Source organism: Alligator mississippiensis, chromosome 10 (assembly GCF_030867095.1).
Source record: "Alligator mississippiensis isolate rAllMis1 chromosome 10, rAllMis1, whole genome shotgun sequence".
In the NCBI taxonomy this organism is placed as follows: Eukaryota; Metazoa; Chordata; order Crocodylia; family Alligatoridae; genus Alligator; species Alligator mississippiensis.
The window spans coordinates 25154145-25173956 of record NC_081833.1 but is presented as its reverse complement, the minus strand read 5'-3'; the positions used below and the strand labels follow the sequence as shown (position 1 = coordinate 25173956).

The 19812-nt window shown below is 42.4% G+C and overlaps 1 protein-coding gene across 9 annotated transcripts in view; it reads right to left on the bottom strand.

Moving 5' to 3' along the window:
• TBX5 (T-box transcription factor 5) overlaps positions 1–19812 on the bottom strand; it is a 92364-nt gene that overhangs the window by 11954 nt on the left and 60598 nt on the right. For 6 of the 9 annotated variants that reach the window (XM_059713570.1, XM_059713568.1, XM_059713567.1 and 3 more), the window contains 2 exons: positions 15453–15544; positions 1892–2118 (listed from right to left, as the gene is read on the bottom strand). In XM_059713570.1, coding sequence (XP_059569553.1) covers positions 1892–2118; positions 15453–15544 — 319 coding nt within the window. Of the gene's footprint in view, positions 1–1891; positions 2119–11825; positions 11990–15452; positions 15545–19812 lie in introns of those variants that run through there. The other 3 variants (XM_019493653.2, XM_059713572.1, XM_059713571.1) reach the window with 2 other exon arrangements.

Here is a 19812-nt window from a genome sequence, read left to right as displayed (position 1 = left end):
ATCTTTGACTTATAGATTTCATAGATGTTTATGGTCAGAAGGGACCTTAGTAGATCATCGAGTCTGACAACGTCTTATAGTAAAGACATACCTTAAATAAACTATATAGGTACAGTGCAGTTAATATGCTGGCCAGAAAACAACAGTTCTGTTGTATGAAAAGTTCTGATTTTGCTTTTGTTCTGCATTAGGCTGAAACTGAGTCCTCTCAGATTTTTTTCATGGAAATACACATACGCGTACATACATGCAACACCCACATTCACTCTCCTGCAATAATATTTGGGTAGGACATTCCCCATGGATGTGGAGGTGCAGGTCCAAGTTGCTGCTGTCCCTGATTAATATAATGCATTTCCCAATGTCTTGCTACTTACTTGCATGTACAACATCTAGAATTATGGGGACTTTATCTCAGCTGGGACCACTAGTTGTTATGCTTTTATGATCCTATATAGGAATCTGGGCCTAGAGTCACAGACTCTGCCCATGTGGAATGGAAGGCTTTGAGTGTTACTATAAGTAACTATCTATAGCAGCTGGGGATGTCACTATCTTCTTTTCTCTTGAATGCCCTTATGGGCCACTCCCACAAGTATTCCTCATACAAGTATTCCTACTAACTGCAGAGAACATGGGCTAATCACACAGGGACAGGTGGCAAACCTCATACTCCTCCTGGTGAGCAGCTGCCCTCCAAAGTGGACTCATTGACTTTTATGAGATTACTTATACCTGTAACTGTTGATTAAGTAGAGTTTACAGTGCGGTCCATAAAGTTCTGGCAGGGCTGGGCCATGGTCATACAGGAGGTAAGCAACAAAACTTCGGTCACAAGGCATTATGATTGGTTATAGTTGATCAATTTGTAGGGTCATGATGTGAGTACTTCTGTTATGGCCCCCACCTATAACACATCCACTACAGATGTAGAATGGGAGACTGAAGAAAATACCTGACAGTGAAAAAATAGACATTCCAGCAACTGAGTCTTCATCACCAGGGTCTGACAAACCATGGCAAAGGTGGTGATGTCTCAACCACCTACCTACTGAAGATGGACATTTCAGGAACTAATGAAGAAGTGGGGCTATACCATTGGTTCAATCACTTGTGACTGCAGCACAGAGCCTCAGACTATACAACACCTACTGTAATACCTGCTGCAACACCTGCTTGAAGGAACATGTACAATGAAAGATCTCACAAAGTATGATGAACCAGCACAAACATGTGTAACAAAATGGTCAAATGTGGTATAGAGACACAAAAAGAAGAAGAAACAACAAAGCTAGATCACCTGAACTCTAGTCTGGTTTCATGGTCACTAGACTAGGGATTCAAAAGAAGTGTAGTCTGTACACAGCATATCTGCAGAAGGGTAAGACTGCATTAGCCAAATGCCACCTGCAATCCAGACTATCTTGTTATTTACATTTACAGATTAACCCTGAAACCTTCTCAGAGCTAGAAAGACAGATAAGTCATCTTTATCTGCATCACTGGCTATCTTTCTGGATGTGGATTCAACTTTGTTGTCACCTCTGTGCTTCATCTGAACTTCTCTTTTCTCATCCATCTGAATCAATAATGTTTATACTAACTTGGCAGAGCCATCTCCACAGCTGGGTGCAGTCAGCACAGCTCCTGAAGTCAGTGAAATGACAGTGATTTACAACAGCTGAGGATTTGGCCCAGTGGATTTAGTGAAGGTGATACTGACCCAAGGCAATGACAAGCTCTTGCCCATTCAAAGATCTTAACTTTAAACCAGAGCTGGGAAATTGCTGTATCTGTTCAAGGATGAGGAATGAAAAATGGCTTTGCTGACCATTCTTAGGTAGAGAAAAAAACAAGGAGACAATTAGGTAGAAAACTGCCAATGCCTGACCTTTTCTCTTGGTACAGTGGTAGATTTGACTGTGCTCCTGGGAGATGGGGTATGGGTTGGCAGGTGGTAGCAGGTCCTGGGAGGTGCTGGAGACCCCATTCTCACACTGGTACTGGGAGCTGAGGTTGGAGGAGGTGGAAAGAACTCTGGTCTCACCACTAAAAGGGCTGTGGTTAGAAGACACTTTTTGTCTCACCGTGCTCCTAGGAACCACAGGATACTCTTTGCTGAAAAACACAGGCAAAAAATGCAGCATGTTAGTGTCATGGATTTGCTCCAATTTCTACTGAAGCCATCCTGTCAAAGAATCTATGCTCCATTCATGCTGTCTGTTCGATGATACTCCGCAAAGACTAGCATACCTTGTAATATGTTTCCCATTGGGTCTCTTCCTCTTTACATGGCCCTCTTAGCCAGTAAGACTGCTATTATATAAGAAGACCTGCTTCTGCTATCCTGCTGACAGTGAATTGAGCTGACTTGGATATAAATTATACATCACTTTTGCCTGTTGTTTCCCATTGCTTTTTACCAGCCTCGACAAGTTTCTCTGTCCTCGGAAGCTGAACCCCTCAAAGCAGACATGGTACTTTGGTGTCTATAAGTAATAGCCAATCAATTATACATGGTATAGTCTGGGGTGGCCAACCTGTGGCACGAGTGCCACAAGTGGCATGGGCAGGTTCTTTGTCTGGCACTTGGCAGATCAGGGAGGACACAGGTGGCACAGCAGCAGGTAGGGCAGGAAGCAGAAAGCAGAGCAGGAGGTCAGGCAGGGAGCTCAAATCAGGAAGTGGAAAGCAAAGAGAAGATCAAGCAGAGGAAAGGGATCAGAGTGGCATTCAAGGATGATGCAGGGTCAATGTGTGGAGCACCTGCCAAAAAGAATGGCCTGCATTGGTCTAGTCAAACACTTAGGACCAGTCCATAATGGGGAGGGAATAGGGGGTGTGCCTGTACCAGCATAGTTAGCACCCCCATAATGCTCTAGTGTAAACTCTGACTTGTTCCCATAAAGCTATACCAGGGCTGAAATACCTCTATAGCTACAATTCTAGCTACAAATCCCACACAGACAAAGCCCTGTGGGATTTTTCATTCATGGTTCTCCATGCACTTTAGATTGTGGCTGGGCATTATCATCTCCATTTTACAGAAACAGAAACCGAGGTAATTCCATTGAGTCCAGCTGTGCCCACTCTATTATTTATAGCGGGACTGAGAGGATTCTACCGTGATCACAGGGATTAGGATGCTGCCACTGCCACATGGTAACAGTACAATAGACAAAGAATGGAAGAGGAAACTGAGACTCGGGGAAGTAATGCGATTAGCCAAACTCCCATAGAAGCTACATGACTGAGCCCTGACTAGCATTGAGATCTCATATCTCTTTCTCCTGTGCTGTGTCCATTGGACCTTGTTGCCTCTTCTGTGATCACAGACATCATGCATATGAGCCCAAACAGCATGTTGGACTGACTGGTTCCTGCAGACATTTACATCCCTAGGTAAATTTGCTTAAATGAGGTATCAATGGGATTCTGCATGTGGAGAAAAGGCCTCTTGGGCATAACAGCTTGTAGGATCTAGCCCTGCATGTTTCCATTATGAGATCCCTTAGAGAGAACCAATCACTGTGGCAACAAGGAACTTATTTACAAAACTGAGCAATAGCATTGGTATAAAACTACCCAGAGTGGGCAGTGTTTATCCAAACCACTACTTCAGTAATTGCCAGAAATATTACTAGCCATGATGTCATTCGGAGGGTGGGGGGGTCAACCAAGAGCTCAAAAACAAATAAGTGCGTCTTGCATCATGCCACAAAGCTTGCCAAAATCTGGGTTCTTGTTCTCTGCCAAGCAGAGATTAGTCCAAAGGTGGGGTCTTTCCCCTGAGGAAGCATAGCTGCTCCTCCCAGGAGAATGACCACAGGAAGGGACAGCAGGAGCTCAGGGATGGGTTTGGGGTCTGAGGTCTGGGACCCAGACTCCACAGGATGAAAAAGAAAGAAAGGAAGTGGAATGAAACCAGAGGCTCAGTCTTTGGATACTTATAAGTATATGAGTTCTGTAGAAGTCAGCAGATGTTTTACATGTATTATGGACTCAGAGACATACTTTCAATTCTGTGTGCATTCAGTTGTGGAGTTTCTAACCTCTGCTCTTGTTACAGGAGAGGTTACGCAGTATTATGTAGAGGCAGAGGACATGGCTTATAAATGGTATGGAGCTCAGCATTTCCCAGCCTTGAGGTTCTAGTTTATAAATTAGGGGAAGCTGCCATTTGGTGCTGTGCTTAACCTCTCCACTGAGTCCTTGAGGAGATTTTGTAGACACCAGGTCCCAAAGCTACATCAGTACTTTATTCCTTCACTGAGGAAATGGGCAGAGAGGGAGATACTACCTTAGAAATTCCCCTCAAATTTTTCCTTGAATTGGCAAACTGCAGGCTATTTTCTTCCTCTGCTCCAGCTCACCTTTCCCAAACCCACAGAACCCAACTATGCATATTCATATGGAGTGAGACATGGGACACGGTGCTACCAAGTTATGGAAATTACTTAATTTCCATCCCTGTGGCCACTCTGGGGAACAGGAAGATGACTTTTCAAAGTGTTTCCAGTATCTTCCTATGGGGACATCAGTGGAGGACAACCTTTTTGGCAGGCATGCCACAAATTAGCCCTGCATCCTCCCTGAGGATCCTCTACTTTCTATTTCCTGCCCTATCTGCCATTGTGCTGCTTATCTTTTCTTTGATACGGTCATGCTCAGAGGCTGCCCCTGCCACTTGTGGCAGGTTGGCTATCCCTGAGGTAGGGGATTTGTCTGTGTATAGCTCCCATTCAGACAGAAGTTAGTTATGGTACTTTATGGACTAAAATACCACAAGAGTACCCCAGTCACGATCATGATTCCACTGGGTAAATATGCAGTGAGGGACCCTCCCTGCTCCAGTGAGTTTCTAGCCTATATGGATACATTCTGTCAAAATGGAAAACTGCTGTCTACAGAAAACACTCAATTTTCATTGAAAATCTGACTGCCAGAAAACTGAACTATATTTATTTTTAAATTCAGTATAATGCCTGGGTGGGAGTGGTAGTTCAGATACCTCCTGCTTCCCACTGAGATGTTTTCCGAATAACGCACCATGATCATGTGGCTGCTGTGATTCACAACCCCCCCTCACAGGGGCAGAAAACCAGGGTCCACCATTGGGAGATGGACCCTCAGGAGGCTCTGCAAAGGGAGTGGAAGCAAGAGGTGCTAAAGTACAGTTCTGGTGCTCTACAGTGCCAAGTCAAATTTTGACTACTTCAGTGTTCAGCTGAACTATTTTTATTTTTATATATACCCAAAAAAACCTCTCCATTATTTTGGTGGGAAAAAAACCTCTATTTTCTGGCCAAGTCTATACAAAACACCACTGTTCCCTCTTGCCCACTTGCCTTTCTGCAGAGATGCAGAGGTATATTTCAACCATATTCTTCACCAGGGTATCTGAGTTCTAACAAAGAGATTTCTCTGGCACCTTCCAAAGCAATAGTTATCTTGAAACATTTATATTGCTTGCAGAGTACCCTTAGTACACTGTGTACAGCTATCACTTCAGATTGCTCTTTAAAAATATATTAGATATTTTTCAGTGCCTAAAAGTCACTGTTCTAAAAATAGCCAGTTGTAATCCTAGGCTAAGGTTTAATGGAATGAAAGCATTTACTTACTGCTGGCACAGAGAGATCATCATGCCTAGGAAATTTGTTTTTCAAAATAACTGCATAATGAGCAGCTGGGAGTATGTGGAAGGCTGAATAGGTCTGGCAAATATATTCAACCTTTTGAGCAACAATGGGACATCACTGCATTAAAGCCAGAATGCCGGGGTTATACTTTTACATTAGGATATTAACGTGTTACATTTTTTCACATTAAAGAATGGTAATATAAAAAGATTGAAAGAATTTACAAGGAGGGATGTGGTGTCACCAGCCTACTTACATCACTTGATAGGGCTAATGATATACATCTAGTTACCGTGTTTGATGTATTACAGGACTATGTTGTAGCCCCAACCAAGACTGGAATTGCACTCTGCTAGGAGCTGTAGAAATACAGTGAGAGACAATCTCTGCCACACAAACCTTCCAGTCTAAATAAACCAGACAGACCAAGGCAACCAGATGGGAGCATTATTTTATTTTACTGCCATATTACAGACTGGGTGGCAGAGTACATAAGGTGTCTTGCTGGGAACCAGAGGTGCAACCTTAAGCATTGCTCTGGTCTTGCATCAATGGGTGCCACACCACCACTCCTGCAACCTACCCAATGGTTGACCTAGTGACAAATAGATACCCCGTTGGTTGGCTTGGGAGACAAAAGTGGCTCGATGCAATGCTAGCCACATCACTCCCGTGTGTGCTACTTGCTACACAAACTGGTGTGCCTTTACTGTGTGTGCCTTTACCTTGTAGACCTTTGGCCATTTTAAAGATGGTAAATTGAGACCCAGAAAGACTAAATTACTTGCCCTAGATCACACAGGAAGCTTGAAGCAGACTCGTGAATTAAGCTCATGAATTAAGTGTGGCCTTGTGGGTAGGGCACTAGACTGAGTCTCAGTCTAGTGCCCTACCCACAAGGCCACACTCCCTCTCCTAAAGCCATTGGCTGGATTTCTACAAAGCTGTGTGGAAATGTACCTCCTTGACAGAGAAGGACAGAGGACAAAAAGGTGAAGGAGAAAGATAAGAAGGAGAGACTGGAGGAAGAGGTCTTCCTTCATGGCCCCTGGCCCTCAACAAAAGCAGCAGAAGCGGTAAGGAGATGAGGGTGCCTGCTCTATGCCAATCAGTGGAGAATTTTGAAATATTTCACTACTCCCTGGCTAGTGGTACAAGAGTGTCGCTGCAGACTGGGGCAACTATGGGTTCATTCATCACATGAAGTCAAATCAGGTTGCATTTTAACACATTCTCACAGCTAACTGCTCCTCAAAGACATATTGGGCTTTCTCTATAAATTACAGAAAATGCCTCTGATCATGAGCGAAACAAAGGAAAACATATGAATGAGCTGGCTTTGATTTCACTGGGATTTGCTACCTTTTTAAAATCCAAAATGCTAGTCTGGCTTACCAACCCATATCCTGTTTAATTTATCACTGTCGGAGGGGCAGGGAAATGGTAAACAAACATGTAAGCGAGACAAGAGGAAAGAAGAATCAGAGGAAAGATGGTGCTGTTTCTATTCCAAGGTGCTGTAGACTTCCTTGATCAAGAAAATCAGAAGAGTGATTCTCTGGAAATCTCACTTTGATGTCTCTGCATCTCTGGGTTGTATCTGCCTGTTTAACCGCCAGCATATGTCATCACTGTATCTACACTTCATTCTGCCTCCTGCATCATCAGGGAATTGTCAACAAGGTTCTGACTGCAGAGAGCTGGGTTTTCCTGAAGACATGTGCACATTTGCAGACCACCTGGCTTATGTCTTTCATGCAAACTCAGGATGAAATTCCCTACTGTATAGAGAGCCAGTCCAAGGTCTGTCTGCCTATCATTTAAATCTCCAAAATAGTGGTGAAGTGGGACTTAAATCATGTGTACTCCTGGTGCTGACACTGCCCAGTTTATGCACTGCATTGAACACATATAAATTCATGGACACATACAGATTATAGAGTCCAACATTTCAAAGTCTGGCTCAGAGACTGCAATTCTCAACTACTCTAAATTCATGCTTGGGATAGCTGGAGTGTTGAGAAATGAAAAATATGTTATGCCATGTTTACACTGGCTTCAACCTAGGACAGCTGAAGGCAGTGCAAGTTAAAGCAGCCATGGAGCTAATCTAGTTTAGATCTGCTGTATGGTGCCCTAAGGACCGTTCCACCAGCTGGAAATTAACAGAGTGCATCACTCTCGTAACATCTATCTCTTCTCAAACCCGACACAAGCATTGCGACCTGCTCAGGATTCACCAGTACTACAAGCAACACTTCACAAAAGCCTGAAGATCATTTGCATGGTAAAGGACTGGCCCAGAATTTATATTACTTTGAAGAATTTAGGAGGTAGGAAGAGTACAGTTGGATTTTCAGAATAGTGTAGGGTTTGCCACACCGGGGACTAGGGACAACATCATTTGACTTGGTAAACTGCTATTGAATAAATATAGAACTTTGCAATATGGTATCAAGTCATGTTAATGACTGTAAAATATCTGCTTCCCACTCATCCTAAGCAAAGCCAACTGAAGAACATTAAGTAAAATTTGGTTTTATACAGTACCTCTTACACTGAAGGCCACAAAGCAGTGTGTATCAAGACCATCCAGAATTATTGCAATTTATTATAATAAAATTCTGGAAGGGCTATTAAGTGTCCTTTTTTATTATTTAAGTCAGTTTTTAACTCTTGGACACCTAGATGAGACCTAATCTAGGGGAAAGATGGTCCTATCTGTGCTGACCACAGGAGTTCTTATAATTTCCCCCGCATCATCTTGTGCTGGCCACTGCTGAAACAAGGTAAGTACCAGATAAATCTAATGTGATCTGCTCTAGTATGGCAGGATTTCTCAGCTTTTTGGACCAACAGACCATTGCTGACACTAAAGTTGTCATGGACTACCATGTCCTCGTCTCACCAAACTTTCAACTGAAAAGGGTGGAAGGTTGGTGCAATCCATGGACTACTTACCAGAACCCTGCAGAGCATCACCAGTGGCCCATGGGCTACAGTTTGGGAACCACTGCAGTATGACAATTTCTATATTCTGAAGATATAAACTGAAAGTTCAGTAACTATGCCTGAAATGTGTACTGAATTATCACATGTACACAGCCCTACACAATTAGAAAGGCACAATTAGGGAAAGTTGGCCCAGACACTGAGGTTACCTCCAAGTCTTTAACTTTTATTAGGTCTGGGGTGGCCAACGTGCAGTACAGCTGCCACAAGAGGCATGGGCAGCTTCTGTATTTGGCATATGGCAGAAAAGGGAGGGGGCAGGCAGCACAGCAGGAACTGTGCAGGAAACAGAAAGCAGAGCAACAAACTGGGCAGGAGAAAGAGATCAGAGTGGCCCTTGGGCAGAGTGCAGGTTTAATTTGGGCATGCCTATCAAAAAGGTTATCAGGCATACAGAGACAGAAAGTACTCTTCTACTGTCTTGTCAGTATTTTGATTTCTCTATCAATTCCACACCTGCTAATACAACACTGCAGAGCCAGAAGTGAGTATGAACTTATGTCCAGATATGCAAAGTTCACATAAAGGTGTTTGATTTTATTTCAGGCCAATGTTTTGTTTACTACTAGGGACAGGGGAGAAGACGAGAATGGAGACTAGACCCAACAGAAAGAGAAAGACACAGAAACTCGCTGATATTAATTTACCAACCCTGAATTTTAAAAAACCATAGACTGACAATTTGTAAGCATTTTGATCTATTAGTATATGTTCCAGTGCAATGTAATAAAAACAAGTGCCCTGAAACCATTTTGGGAGACAGTCTTGGGGATCCGATTTTGGACATTCTATGTTACTGAAGAAGTCGGAGGAAAGGAACTATTGCATGCTTTCTTCACTTACATCAGGGGTTTTCAACCTTTTTGGATCAGTGTACCACTGGTGGCTGGACACAGAGCAGTATACTCCTGGTGACTGGATGCAGAGCGGGGTAGAAGGGTGGCGCGTGGCCAAATGCGGAGTGGCAGCAGCCACCATGTGCGAATTTCCCCACCCCCTGCATCCAAACGGGCGAGCAGTGGCTGCACAGCAGCACAGCATGGTGCATGGCGGCACTCCATCCCCACCCACCCGGAGGTACCCCCTAGGGCCTTCTCAGGTACTCCCCCCTGGTTGACAATCCCTGACTTACATGATGACTCTGATGTCATGCAAAATGCCTCCTCTTAGTGCCCACAGGCTTTCCCCAAAGAAATGAGTATACCCTATGGTATACCTAGTATAATGAGCTACAGGAATGGCAGGGGATTTCTCCATCTCTACATTGTCACTGTCTCCATCATTATCCTATCCTGGTGGCATAATAACACCAGTTTTGACAAATATGGGTATCATTAGTGCTTCCATATGCAGCATCTGTTGCAAGAAAAGCAACTCAATAAAAATATGCCGCAAAGAAACAGGAGATTTGGAGATGGGGGTGAACAGAATCATGAAAAGCTGAAGTGTAAGGGGGCATATCCCTCTTCTCGAAAATTATGTATCTAGGCACATAGTCTCCTAGCAAATATTTAGTCTTTAGTGGGCATTAATGCATTGCTGTTACTGCACATTAAGTTTAGTACCTCTAATATGAGGTACTAACTAAATGTGCAGTAGCCAGTGCTACTGCACAGTATCCCCAGCGCATGGTCTTTTTGTGAAGCTTAATGTGCAGTAAACTAATTCTACTGTGCATTAGCATGGCTTTTGCCATGATGCACTAATGCACAGTAGACTTGATCTACTGAGTATTAAGCATCTCATGTAGATGTGCCCAAAGTTACCAAGAGTGTGCTTGGGGAATGGGAGGATCAGGGAAGGTATGATGGGACCTTGGTGCTATCTATTAGTGTTGGTATTAATTTTCATTGACACTCCATTAATCTTCTGGAGATGTTCTGTTGGACAGTTCCTTTCTAACAATGAGCACATGAGAAACGGAGAAAGCATCAATGATTGTGCCTCCCTAACTGGTATTGGCTGACCCTTGTCCTATGATATGCAGAGCATGTAGGATGTAATACCTGTGGACCAAACCCGTAAAGCCCTAATTTGGACCTGATTCAAATACCATTGAAATTAATGGACTATGAATCAGGTCTTCAGTTTTTACTCTGTCTTTACCCAGGAAACTTTCCAGTAGGGTCAGCCTGCTGGAGTAAGGACCAAATAGTATCTCTCCAGTACAGGCTATAACATGGATGTGTAAAGCGATGCATGGAGCTGGTGAGATTTCTCTGTGTGACAGAGCATGGAAAATCCAAATGAATATAGAAATGCAGTGATAGGATTATAGCGGTGACTTCCAGTAGAATGAAACCCAATTGCATTAGACATAATGGACATGATCTTACAGAGCTGTTGTGAACAGGCACTGCTGAATCCACAGATTCACACAGCTAGTTCCCCAGCACCAGCATATGCTTCTCGATTGTGCCACATCTGAATCACTGAACTAATTTTATATCCTGATATATTTCCATCCTGTGGAAGCCTGGCATCATCTCTCTATTTCTTCATGTAAACTATTTTTGAAAGGTGAACTCTAAGCCCTGATATGCTAAAAAAAACCTCACAAAACTCTGAACAAGATTCTGTTTTCAGTTACCCTAACCCACAGCCAGAGTAATTTCCTTTTTCAGCTCTGTAGAGCTACACCGTGAGAGCAAATAGGACCCTTTGTCTCCATTAAAGAAAAAAGTACGCACATAATAGCAAGCTGCTTCTTCCACTGATTTTTGGTATATGCCTCATGACATATGCCACAAAGTGGCATCCAATAAAATCATGAAGACCTGACAGCTTTGCTTTTATGTAACTGCCTTGCCAAACAAGAGTTTCTTAAATGCAAAACCGCAAAACAATCCGATGAATTTAGATGAACAGTAATTAAAGCCTGATAGCTACAAGTGCTGAATAGATATTACCCTACCTGAAGACAATGAGAACTACAAGTGCTGAGCAAAAATCAAGTTCAAGGTAAGAAAGGGGTTAATTAGATCATTTTATTGTGTAGTAGCACAGTACTCACAAGTCCCTCCGCCTACCTTCTGTCACAGATATAACATTAAAATCTAACTCTTCATTACACTCCCTCCAAATCATTCTGAATAGTTATGAAGTATTAATATAATTCCATTGGCTGGCATGAATGGGAAATGTCTATTCTAGAATCCTCAATGAAGATTTTCTCAGTTCTCCGTATCAATTACACCCTCTGTGGATCCCTGCCACATATCCTGTGCTTGATCTCCATGCCAGATTCCTATTGGCACTGATGGGAATTGTAGTCCAAGATCCAGGACAAAATATCTAGCAGCAATTCCTTTCATGGGGATAGATGACAAATGAATCTGAAAGGAACATTTCTCCTTAAATTTCTAGGCATGACAATGACACAAATTTCCGCTATTTGATTTTAGAGATCAGCAAAACATGCAAACAAGGAATCCCACACACACACATGCCCCCACACAACCTCTTTCACACTTTTTTTTCCTTAATCAGACAGCAGTATATTTGGTCTCAGAAATGGAAGCTTGCAGACTGAAGGTATGTGCTCATAAAATGCTTATGCAACGCAGTGCCCACTAATGGATGTTCCATGTGCTTATGGAGAGGAAAGAAAGAAACTGGAAGCCAGTTTTGACTAGAATTTGGATCTCAATTCTAGTCTATTTTTTCAGATGAAAATGATCTGCTGTTAATTATCTTCTCTCTTGTCCCAGAAGGCTGAGGAGGACACAGGATAATTGTGAAAACTGTCAAAAGTTACTTAAAAGAGGAACATTTTGTACTGTTCCCCACATCCCCAGGAATAGGACAAAACATAATGGACTTTAATTACAAGGGAGATTCATGCTTGAGATCAGGAAAGTCTTTCTCACAGCAAAAGTAGCAAAGAACTGGAATATATTACCTAGGGAAGCTGTGAAATCTTCATCACTAGAAGTTTTTTATGAGCAGGTTACACAAGTGTCTATCAGGAATGGTGTGTGTATAGGTGAACCAGCTTTGGAGCAACAAAATAGACTAGATCGGGGTGGCCAATCTGTGGCAAATGAACCACAAATGGCATGGGCAGCCTTTGTGTGGGGCATGTGGCAGACAAGTGAAGGGACAGACAGTATAGTGGCAGCAAGCAAAAAGAAAAGCAGCAAATTGAACAGGGAGAACAAAGAAAGAAGAAGAAAACAGAGCCACAGATTAGGCAGAGGAAGGGTATCAGAGTGGCACTAGGGGAAAGGGTGGAGTTAACTTGTGGCATACTTGCCAAAAAGGTTGGCTCCCCCTGGACTAGATGACCACTCGAGGGGCGTGTCTACATGTGCAATTGTGGTGCATGAATAATTGCTCCTGGTGTGCTGTTTGAACATGCACCCTGGAGCAATAAACTCTGGAGCAATAAGCTCCGCAGTTTATTCATGAGCAGCATGTTGAGCCAGGACAGAGCATCCCCAGATGTCAGGAGGCTTGTGGGTCGGCCTGCCAGCTTGGGCATGTTCCCCGCAACTCAGTGTGCTGCAAGCAAGCTGGCTGGGGTACAAGGGTACTTCAGCATGGAGCTAGCCAGCAGGCAGCCCCCGCCTTGAAGCAGCTTTGTACCCCAGCTAGCCCTCCAGTGTCTACGTGTGTACTGCTGTGGAGTTTTTTACTCCGTAGCAGGATAGTACTTGTATTTACAAGTGCAGTAGATGCTGAGATTTTTACTGCACAGTGAATTAGTCAATTGCACAGCAGACATCTTGTATCGATACACCCAAGGCATCTTGTATCGCTGTTTTCTATGATTCCACTAAAGATGCTAACACCATCCCAGGATTGACTGAAGTCTTCAATTTGGGCATATTTATAATCTTGGTTCTGCTGCAAATGGGGAGTAGGTCAAACCACAGAGGTGCTGTTCAGTTGGGAAAGCAACTCTGGAAAATGTTCTCACAAACTCACATGTACATCTGCTGGCAATTCCTGCCTCTACAAACATCCATTAGACTTCCAGGCTGGTAAGGAAAAGTAAGCAAGTCCAGGTACTTGAGGAAAGGACCCCAGAAGAGCTCCCAGCATACTCTAATCCACAAGAAGTGAATCTGTAAACTACAATCCCTTGTATATCAAAGCAGCTCTGGGCAGGATAAGCTTCTGCTGTGTACTCTGCAGCTCCCATTGGAGGTGAAGATTCACCAAGGTGCATGCAACTGTACAGAAGACAATAGTAGTAAACCAACAAAGCCTACCATGCTGTGATTGCTGCATGGAGCACATGGAGCAATGCAGAGGGAGAGATTTCTCAGAAAGTGCCTGAGATCTGCAAAGATCCCAGTGTATACTGACAGTGGCCTAACAATGACTTTCAAAGACAACCCTTTCCCTCCATCTACCCACTCTGTATCTCCGTGTACCCCTGCTGCTCACCAAGGAGCAGATATTTCATTGACTTCCAGAATGGTCAGCAGTCTCCAGAATCTCCAGCCATCCAAGTCAACATGACTTTGCTTTAACATGATTTATTATTTATATCCATGGCTATATTTCCTACTGAGTTGATCATTGGACCAAGATGGCCTTCAGTTGCCAAATTCTAGTACAAGGGCCATATGAATTTAAAAAAAATATTTTAATCTATTTTTCCTACACTGAAGTAGCCAAATTAAATAAATATCAAGCTACATTTTTGATGTGTATAACAAGATTTGGTCCATCATTTCAAAAACAACTTTGTTATACCACAAACACATTATATACATAAAAATGGTAGATAGACAGACAGACAGACAAGCAGACACCACAAATGCCAAAGCATACTCCTTACTAATATTTCACTGAAGCAAGAATATGGAATGGAACTGGGTCTTTATTTCTTGTCCTACTCTCCCTCAAAATAACTTATTTGTGAAAGTACAGTTATTTCTGATATAACTTAAGTTATCTAGGACCCAAACTGAACATCAGAAAATATGCTGCCAAACCCACTCTATGTATTTTAACCCTTTCACCTCTCCAGTTCTGTGTGCATGTGTGTGCGTTTGCATATGTGTGTTTAAATTCTGTGCATATTTTTTCCATGTCAACAACTATGACCACAGGATTGCATTAAAATACCAGATAATTTTTAGCACCAGCTCAGCATGGCTACATGCCATAATCTCCATATGGCATGAAGTTCTTCTAATAGTCTTCAGTGTTTCACCCACCGGGGAAAAATTGTAATAAATATAAACTTTCATGTCTTTCCATGGACCAAACCTACAGGGTAATTTAACATAAAAATGTTGGGATATTCATAAATAGAGGTGGAGATATGTGGGGGAGAGTTATTTCATTTTTTTGTGTGCTGGAAAAAATATTTATGCCACATGCTAGGTTCTGTATAGCTGTTAGAAAAGGTGTGTGATAGGGCTACCCAGAACACATTCTAATTATCACAGATGACTTAGGATAAGACTAATTAGTGTTCTTATAATATCTTTTGGCACTCCTGGGTACGAGTTCACATGAGCAGGCTATACAAAGGGACATTTGTCCATTTAAGTTGTTACTCACATGCTAAACAGCTTGCAGGCTCACAAACATTATTTGTTGTCTACAGATACAATTTGCATAGCTAGTAAAACCTTGAGCCTGTGAAACATTTGCACATGCGAGTAACTTTACACACGGGAGTAGTTCTGAGTTGAGTAAAAAACATGAAGATAAGCATGTATCTAAGCGCTTGCAGGATTGAGATCTAAACTGGTCGGCATAACTTCATCTTATGTGAGAGGCACATAGTTCTGATGGCAATAACATTGTTCAACGCGGTATTTAAAAATAGTTTACCTTTGCATTCGTGACATTCTGTGCAGCTCCATATCATCACTGCCTCGAAAGCCTTTAGCAAAAGGATTGTTTTCAATCTTTAGCTGGGTGATCTGAAGGAAGGAACCACAAACAATTTACTGTGAGTGCCTTAATTCTACTACAGAGTTACAAAGACCTCTCCCAAGAACCCCCGTCATGGTTAGGGTTTATCCTGAAACACTTTTAAGTGAGACAGTGCTTCCAAATTGTTGTCCCCTGACCAATGGTGGTCTGTACTGACACTCCAACACACACACACACACACACACACACACACACACGGTACATCTACACAAGACGCTTACTGCGTGGTAGCCTAGTAATAGTGCACAGTAGTGTGCCAGTCAAAAGCCATGCTAATAAGTCACTGTGCAGTGTTATTAGGCTACTGCACAGTAACCGTCACAAAAAAATGTGTGCTGGCACTACTGCGCAGTAAATGTAGTTACTGTGCATTCGGTTAGTACTTCATTAAGGAAGTACTAAATTAAATGCGCAGTAACTATGGTGCATTAATGAATGCATAGACGCACCCAGTGCTCAATTAAAGATTTGAAGATAAGGTTGCATGGTAATCCACAAGAAATGTTGATAATTAACAGCAGTCCAATAGTTCAAAACATTTAGTATTCACTGGTCTGCATAAAGCTCTTACACATCAGCAAGTGCTTACCAGACTGAGATCTTCATGACAATGGCTTTTTTTCTTTGACAAAAGTTACTGTTATTATGGCTGATCAGGTACCACTGAGCTCAATGGAAATGTTTTCCTTTATTTCATTTAACAATTTCCTACCATGCCTTCCCTCCAAGACTCTTAAAGTGCTTTGTGTGGATGGGTAATATTAATCCCATTTGATAAGTGGGTGAGTTCAGACACAAAAAACAAAGAGTTGCTTAAAAGGACACACACTGTTAACAGCAGAGGACAGAACCCAGGCTTCCTATCTTAACTAAACCAAGCTGTCCCTAAAGTGCAAAACCTCATTGAACTGGGTAATTACTTAGACCCTGAGCTCAAATTCACAAAAGACTTTGAATTTGGGCAATTAGCACAACTAGCATAGGACTTTAGCTTCTTCAGTCCACAATTGTGATCCAAAAGACCCCCACTGACCTGCCACCTATCCCTGGAGGTGTCTAAACTCAAGTCCCTCCCCATTTGACTTTAAAGCCCCCATATGTACAGAGCTTTTGTACATTCCCAGCACTGCTCTATGACCAACTCACATCAAGACCACACAACACTGCAGAAAGCAGATGGTCCTCAACCCAGTTCTCCTGAAGGATTATGTCTGGTAGGCATTCTCAGAGTAGGCCTAATGTACGCAGACAGCACAAAGCTTCTTTTAATGCAGCTAGAGGGGGTAGTAGTTCCACCCCCACATCCTTTTATATGACAGCCTAGGAGCTAGAGCATTTATCCAGAAAATGGGAGACTTGAGTTCAATTGCCGCATCTACCATAGGGGATCCAAAGCCACATCGCCGATAAGAGTACCCTACCCACCAAGCCACTGGGTATTCTGGACTACTGGGTATTCTCCATTGTTCTTGTTGAATTTGTAATAGCGCATAGAAAAAAATGCAAGAGTCACTGAGCTAATGTAAGAAGGAGAGCATGTGCAAGAGGGAGTATGACTCTTGAGTACAGTTGTGCCCGACCTTCCAACCCCGTGGGCTAAATGAATGGTGTGGGCTTGATCCACAGGCTGGATCCCACATGCTTGGATTTGGCTGCAGAGTGACTCCATGTGACTTTACTCTGGCTCCAGAGTGACCCAATCTAGCGCACAGTACCACATTATCCAGATCATGGGGCTCCTCACAGGTCCAGAAGTTTAGCAGCAGTTTGGTTATTTGCACTTCCACTGCTCCCCCACCATCAAACTTCCAAACCCATGGGAAAAATGACAAGGCTTCGTGGGGCAGTGGTTGAGCACCACTGCTTTAGCATTTCATTACTGGACAGCTTAGGCAGCTACCCACTTTCTGTGCTGTTTCTTGTGCATCCCATCCTTAAATCTCCCCATGCATTGTGTAGGAACCCTAAGAGCCTAACTCAGAGCCATGAATTTCACTACAGGAGGTAAGTGCCTAGAAGCTAATGCACTGTGATACTCAGTGTTGCAGCACCTACATCTCTTGTGGATCTGGAGCTGACCTTTCATCTGCACTTGCCTTCCTTTCTGCATCTGAGTAGACCCCTTGAGCTTGCTGGGACTAGCCATCTACATAGAGTTAAGCATATGTGCAGTTTTTCAGGATTAGGGCCTCTGCTAGTATCCATGAAATAAATATTGGCTCCATCCACACCAATAGCAACACTCCCATTGACTGCAGCAGGGTCAGGAATTCACTCTTTCAGTTTACTATGGCATTTCTTCTAGTCATCAAAAGTAAAACATTCCTTGAGTCCATTTGCTTACATTATTAATTTTCCCTGAATAGGGCCCTGATCTTTGCACTGGAACCCAGTCACAGAGGCTGCTGCAGCCCTGCTCATTCTTATTAAGTCAAGGCCTAACTTACTACCCTGACACAGCATCATTTTGTCTCACATTTCAGATTGCAAAGAAAAATGTAAACACCCTGTTTGGTCTAGTTTGTTTTTTGAGCTATTGCTCAGCAGTAAGACAGGGAAAAAATTTACAATCAGAATATATTAGCATTAAAGTGATGTGTTTTGAGGAGCGGAAAATCACTTGACAATTTCTACTTGGAAAGTAGTGGCAGTTATGTAATATATAAGGCCTACTACTTGATGTCCCTAAAGTTTATTTTCATTAGCTGCAGCCGGCTATGGCTCACCAGTGTGAAAAGTGCTTACTTACTGAACTCTGCTTGCATGAGTACAGTCCTCTAGTCAGCAAGGTATTTGGACCAACTCATGCTCTTTACTGTTTCATTCATTCACTTTCTATCACTCGCTCACACCCACCCACTGAGCCTTTACCCTACAAACATTTAAGCATGTAAAAGCCTTCAAAGGGAATGTTCACCTGAGCAGGGGTATCAATATGTGTGTTAGCAGGATCAAGCCTTGATAGAAACTAAGCTCCTGGGATCCTCTTTCTTTAATGTGTGTTTTAAGGGCCTGAGCTGAAACATGCTGAAGTCAATGAAAGTCTCTTGATCAGCTTCAGTAAGCTTTGCAGCAGGCCTTAGTGCTTTAGTGTGGTTCAGATGTACTGGACTGGAAGCATCTTGAGAACTGATGATAATAGTTTTGGGGCTGGTTGTTTTGTTTAACTTGCAAAACCTTTTAAAGGATGAAAGCAAGCAAACAGATGGGAACTTCCTTCTTCTTTATCCATTTTGCCATAATGAAATTCAGTCTAATTGACTATAAATCATTTAGACAGGGAAGGGGTAGAAGATTCTACTACAAAGTTATGTGACAATTACATCATTAAAAAAATATGACTCCCTTGAAAAATCCCCAGAGTTGTTTCTCTACAGTAGAGATGGAATAAAAACATAGAGCTTTAATATTACTTATTTTGTAGCTGAAGGAAATCAATGTCCATGTTTGCATTTACAAACAGATTTCCAAACCTGAGAGAGAAGCCTTCTTTGTACAGAAGTTGGTTTTTTTTCAAAAGTAAATTTAAATCAACACAAACATGCCTGACAAATTTCTGAGTCTGTCACCCGACCTCTTCGTTCTAAGTGAACAGGTCTCTTGTAGACTTGTATTTCAACCAACTGGGAACAAAGTATTTCTGAACACAAGTTCCAAAGGCTGCAGGTGAATATTTGTATGTGTTTGTGAGAGTGAGTGAATAAGCAAATATCATTTTAGAACTAGGTATGTATTGTAGAGTCATTTTAATACTATGTATGTGTGTGTCCATACACACACATTGTTTACAAACTTTAGATGTTTGAAGCCAGCCAGAACAGCGAAGTAGTTATACACATACCTTTTGATATTTAAAGAATCATAGGAAAATAGGGCTGGAACAGACTTCATGGAATCATGTAGTCTATCTAGTCCCCTGCTCAAGGCAGGATCAACCCAATCAAGTATTTGTCTAACCTGCTCTTGAAAATTTCCAGGGATGGGAAGTTCATAATCCCCCTAGGTAGCCTACCACCCTCATAGGCAGAAAGTTCTTCCTAATCTCCAAACCTAAGTTAACTCTACTGCAGTTTGAAGTCATTGCTCCTAACCCTGTCCCCAGTAGCCACTCATTTTTATATGTTTTATTTTATGTCTATTGTAGGTGGGGCAGGTGTTATCATGTGTTATTAAGTTTTCTGAACACTTCCAATAATATGATCCTATTTATATTTGGTTGTAACTTTGCTAAACTCTGATTGTTTGTGCTGAAGTT